The following is a 6,000-nucleotide window of genomic DNA, read 5'->3' as shown; positions in this document are numbered from 1 at the left end:
AGAAGAGACATGGAGCACACTGCATTCAACATGGTATTCCTTCACAGCAGGAGACAGACCTTTCTGTGGAAGGAAGGACAGTGCAAATGACAGTCAAATGAACTTAATCCAGGCGGGCTTTGGCTGCACAAAACAAGAACTTAAGAGCTCTGAAAAAAATATGAGGTACCCCTCCACTGCCCGGTCCCCCTTCCTCCCTGTCAGGGCTGCAGCATCGCGAGAGGGAGTGAGCGGGGGGACTAGCTCACAGCACTCTCTCCTGTCCTCATCTTCAACTTTATTCCCACGCCAAGATCTGCGATTTACTACTAGTCAGTGCTTTCAGCTGATGGCTTAATTAGTAAGAGATGCTGGAAATTGTAATAATACAGTCTGTCCTTAATTGGACAAAGTGCTGGAAGTTTGGTGGATCACCACTAAAGGTCAGCTTTTACTACCAGTCACTCTGTAACAGTAACAGTTATTACTTTATTGCCCAACGGGGAAAGCTGTTCCCCAGTACTAGACAGTGCTGACTTCATAGCAATGCACAGCAGGTTACCCAGCCTCGGTCTATGCACAGGACAAACACAGCTGACAGGAACTCAACTTACATCTGTCCATTTAATTTTCAAATAAAAGATTGAGAGAAGGAAAAGAGAGATGATCTGAACAGGAGGTAATTTCCATCTTAGAACAAAGATTATCTTGTCTCATAATTAAATGTTATGTTGCAATTTGATTAATTCTATTTTACAGGAAATAAATTAATTCTTCATCCAATGTATCATCTAGACAGGAAATGTTATCAGTCACAGACAAAGCTATTAGTTTGGTATTACCCAAAACATGTGCTGATCTGTGCTGTATAGCTAAGCCTCTGAGAGATAACTATCACTAATTTCTACTCGTCAACTTAAAAAAAAAAAAATCTCACTCAAGAAGCCAGTTCTTGTTTGTAGCATGTTTTTATGCCACTCAGTGTTAAAAGTGTATGTATTAAACACCTGTTACTCTATCAATGATTTTAAATCAGGAACATTTTTAATCTGGAAATCCAACAGCATCTGTCCAAGTGCTTTGCCCTGTAAGAAAAAAAACAAACCAACATTTCCTTTTACTGTCTAAATAAATAGTAAATAGAGTAAAATACCACCTTTGTAAAAAAAGTTTTAAAAAATGGTTTAATAGTGTATTTTTCCTATAATTAGTGTAAGAATTCAGTATGGTTTGTAAGTTTTATGAGTATTTATCTCTACATATACTTATATAAAAATTTTGGGTGACTTTTATCAAACCTTGGATTGTACATTATCCAAAGTTATATTTACCTTTTCCATTTATTTGGCTCACTTGTGACTCAATATAATTAAGGAAGGAAAACTACACAGTTGAGTTTTCAAGCGTCTAACACTGAATAGATTGAACAGTTTCTTCATTTTATTTGCTACCTAGTGTTAAAATCGATTTTTGTTCGATTCTGCTATCCAACTCATACATAGCATAATCTTATTTTGTGAACACTCTTTTTGACTATGCTGAGATTATTTGTACACGTAAGCATTTTTCAGCTACAGTGGCAGAACTGTGCTTTGCTGTAGCCATAGGATTACCACATTAAGGGATCTCATCTTCAGGTTTAGATGATTCAAATATTTAATACTCAAACTGTACACTAACAAATGTTAGTTTCAGATTCACATAATGTGATCAACATAAAGATCTCCTATCCAACTATTTTTCTCTTTTAGATTTGTATTAATTACCAGTATTTTAACGATAGAAGTCACAGGCTAGGCTAGAGGAGTTGTCATACAGTTAATGGTTCCTGTATATACAAGGCAACACTTAATCACAATTGTCTAGTAAATTTGCATTCTCCAAAATGTGACAGCCTTTTTGAGAAGCTATTTTGCTGGTGCATCTAAAAACACACATAGAACATCATAAAGAGCATAACCGATTTGAAGACTCTTTTCATAGTTTCTTATACACATCCTTTTCACCAAGTATTCTAAATCAACTTTCTCCTTCCCTATGTTGTTTTCAAACTTAAAACAATTAAGTAGATAATGTATATTAACAGGAAATTGAAAGGAACTAAAGAGTCAAAGCCAAAACCTTACAGATCCAGCCCAAAAGCTGGTTATAAAGAGACTGTGTAGTACATGGTTATAAAAGATAACCGCATTAAAATCAATACTTTGATACATGCCTGTGGGTCACTTCTTAGGGATGCTATGCCACCACCACCAAGAGAATTCTTCAGAACAAAATTTAATCCATGGATCCCTGGCAACTCGTATCTGTAAAGTAAAATCTACACATAGTTTCTCACGAGATTTGAAACACTTGTACAGAACACCAAACAAAAGACAGTGTGCAAAATCTTCTTGCTTGTGATGGCATCCCCCACTGCTGAGTCAAGCCCAAAAGCTAACTGAAGACTAACCCATGGCCTTCCTTGCCTTCTTGTTCCTTCTTCTTTCTCCAAATCAACAGTCCTTAATAGTTTTAAAGGAGGACCATAAAGTAATCATTCTCCTATTATTAAACTTCAAAACTAATCCATTTGTAACGAGGTCGTTTTCTACCTTTTCTTTTTCTCCGTAAGAGTTAAAGCCCATATAGAAAGCTCTGTAGGCAAGACGTTCAAGATATGAAGTCAGACAACACAGTGGGCAGAAGGAAGTATTCTTAATTCTTATTCTAGTTCCGATACTGAAAAATACAGTCGCTTAATTCCTGGAACTCACTTTTGCTAACAAAGGCTGCCAGCTAATTGGGAAGGCATCCTCTTTATTACTAAGAAATAACTATGAGTCACTAGATCAAACTCTTACAACCAGCTACAGATAATTTTATAACAAATTAAAAGTAGAGCTATATTTCAACGCTTTCTTGGAGGCATGTACTTTGTTCAGATAAAATTTTATTTTAGTGTGATAGACCTATTTTTCTGTTCCATTGCCACTGTAAGCATTTTTCCATCCTTGCTTTTGACTGGTACAGTTCCAATTTGGAAACTTTTATAGAAGTTTGGCAAATGGCTCTGTGGTTTCCTCACAAAGTTGTTTCAAATTCCATAAATAGGTCTATAGCATATTTCCATTTGCCTCTCCTTGCACAGTTTTTCAGTGTTTTGACATCTTCCTTGTAGTCTTCCTGTTTTTCTTTGTTTTTGCTTGCCTCCAATATTTTGTCTGAGTACTTCATAGCTTTCCTTTTTTTCCATCGGAAAGGATTTAATCAGAACATCAGCAAGACATGAGGAATAACAGAGAAAGATGACATCCAATTCTTGCTCTGTCTCCAGATGTTTGACTGCTGCAATTTAAATCATGCTCCTCCAACACCACCTATTATTTCTTTAGTCATCTTCAGTGATGACTTTTTCTTTAGTGATCTTCATCTGTTTGGGTCAGATTCTTCAAGTCTGCCCTCTGAAAGAGCTGGGATTTCTTGCAGTGCTCTTGTACTGCTGATTTTGTCACTCGCTTTTGTCACAAGGTTTATCTTTTTCATAACTGTGAAAATTATCATTGTGTTGCTGATATTCATAGCTCTGTATGACGTTGTACCTTGGGGAGATGACCCAAACATTTCATGGAAGATGATGTGATCATCTTGTGGTTTCCTTGAAAACTATATGCCAGGCAGCATTATGACACTTAAATGCAAATCCATTAGGAAGGCAGAAAAGTTTGATTAATCCAACAGTGCCCTACTAGACAACAGCAATGTGAAGAATAAAGCAATTTCCACAATAAGTCATCTACATAATTTACTAAATTTACTAGCATAATCAACTACATAGAAGGATCAGAGGACCCCACAAAATTTCCAACTAAAAAATGCGATACAGATTACCAGTAACCATATACCATGAGAGCTAGAGGTCTACCAAAACACTACACTGTAAATTTTACTCTGAAAAACTGGCAAAGACTTCCAGGCAACAAGCGATTTCACAATTGGCAGATCTCTCCACAAGAACTAGGCTAACGGAATATGTATTCCAGAAGCTAATACCTCAGCTCTCAAAAGAAGTTTCATGAAAATCAATCATTTAAACAAATCAGGAGAGAAACTGAAAAGCATACAAAAGCAGAAGCAAATGTCAAAAAGAATAGAGGAATTTAATTTCACTTTCTGCAGTAATTCTGGCAGAGGGAGTATGTAATACAAGCAACAGATCTTAATTTGGAACATTACAGAATGGCACGTTCACTTCAAGTACTCTGAGGAAATACAGTGAGATACTCTAGCTAAAACTAAGATTACAAAATAATATACAAAGGTCAGCATTTTCAGTATTTTAAGGCCTGTTTGAAGCATCTGAGTATCCAAAATATTTCCACACAAAAAATACACTCCCACAGTAAGAAAAACCACTATAACCATCATAATAGTCTTAAGCCGCAACAATACGTTAACTAAAATGTTGGCATGCATTTACCCACCATGATTAAACAATTTAAGCTTTATTAACTGCGATCTAAAGGAAGAAAAAATATCAACTAATTGTACCATTTATCAAAAGTTTTAAGAGCTGCTTTTAAAAAGCACAGAAAACAAATAAACCCTTCAAAGAATACTAAGTCTGTGACAGAAACCAATAAAACAAGGAAAATTCACTGTTCTAGCTGATCTTCTATGCTTATGCACAATGGGGTGCCTGCTTAACTACTTCCTTTAGAGTGCTGTCTGTACATATTCAAAGAAGTCAGGTTTCTCTGTGAATTTCCTGTTAAAATGCATGGAAATAATGATGGTACAAAAATTATTTAATGCATTTAAATTAAGAAAAAGATTTCTCCCATCAGAGGAAAGCAGAAACTGAATCCATAGGCTTAAAGAGGTGTTTTTGCATATGAGGTATACAAGATGTATATTTATTATGGTGGGGAAAAAAATACATACAAAAAAGCAATCTAGAAGCATCACTATCCACATTTCTTGTTCTCCAGCTCTTAGTAAAAATACCCCATTAGAAGAAATCAGCTGTCATATTTTTATTTCTGAGCATTGGAATGCCCTCAAAATATAAAGATAACCGTATTTCAGAGTATGAAACCAGCAAATTCTCAGAGCATAAAATTTTACTCTACTTCTTAAATGACTGACCTAATACCACAAAATGCAAAGTTTCTTACTCCATTATCTAAGATTATCAGATCTCAACTTATACTTTTGTATACAAAACGCTCCACAGATAACCTAGTATTACCTCCATAGAGGCCATCTTTTGTTACTATGTTACCTGAAAATCTGGAAGTTTGAGTTTTCAGTTTTTCTCTACCAAAATAATCCCACCTTTTCTCTGTTTAGTAAGCCTATTTAATAGCTTTAATAGAAAAGAATGAAAGGCAACTGGCCAACAGTCTCTTGTTCTGTAGTGAGGCAGAGCCACGGTTTGTATGTTTTCAGTAGCAAAACTAATACATATTTTTTAACCACCTTAACTGAAATGAAGGAAATGAAGGAAAATTAAGAAAGACAGCTCTTTTTATGACAGTTAAAACTAAAAAATAAACAAGTAATTTAAAAGGAAACTACACAATCTGAAGCACATGAGCATAATCCTTATAATCCTAAATATTTCCACAAAAGGATTTATTCTTTTTCCCCAGTAGTTTTTCAATTCACTCACAGAGGTCCATTATCACATCATTAAAGGAAGCCAAACCCAGGAACAGATAATCTAATTAATCAAAATAAATTGGCTTCATCCAGACACTGCAAATTTCAACTTTTATTTATGAACATAAACAGTGTTAAGGAATGACAATGAATCAATTTCTAGAAGTATCATTAGGAGGCATGACATTTTTGATTTCTTCCCTTCTCTGCTCTGTTTTGGAGGAAATTCAATTACATCTCCTGGTATCACAATTTATTAGATAAACAGATTTGTTGGCACTTATGAAACAGTGTGTGAGATCTGCACTGAGCTGCTTATGAAGACAAAGAACAGCCCTTACAACTCAAAGATCAGGGGTTAAAATACCTCCAACTCTC

The 6,000-nt window shown here is 35.3% G+C and overlaps 1 protein-coding gene across 1 annotated transcript in view; it reads right to left on the bottom strand.

Moving 5' to 3' along the window:
* Positions 1 to 730: 730 nt before the first annotated feature.
* The window catches only part of LOC104616303, a gene marked incomplete at its 5' end in the record, with an annotated part of 59,288 nt that continues 54,018 nt past the window's right edge, over positions 731 to 6,000 (bottom strand). The window contains 2 exons of the mRNA XM_010290675.1: positions 731 to 1,064; positions 2,195 to 2,285. Coding sequence (XP_010288977.1) covers positions 990 to 1,064; positions 2,195 to 2,285 — 166 coding nt within the window. The remainder of the gene's footprint in view (positions 1,065 to 2,194; positions 2,286 to 6,000) is intronic.

Source organism: Phaethon lepturus, unplaced genomic scaffold, assembly GCF_000687285.1.
Source record: "Phaethon lepturus isolate BGI_N335 unplaced genomic scaffold, ASM68728v1 scaffold1987, whole genome shotgun sequence".
Classification (NCBI taxonomy): domain Eukaryota; kingdom Metazoa; phylum Chordata; class Aves; order Phaethontiformes; family Phaethontidae; genus Phaethon; species Phaethon lepturus.
The sequence above is the reverse complement of the archived record's forward strand: the minus strand, read 5'-3'. Positions and strand labels throughout refer to the sequence as shown.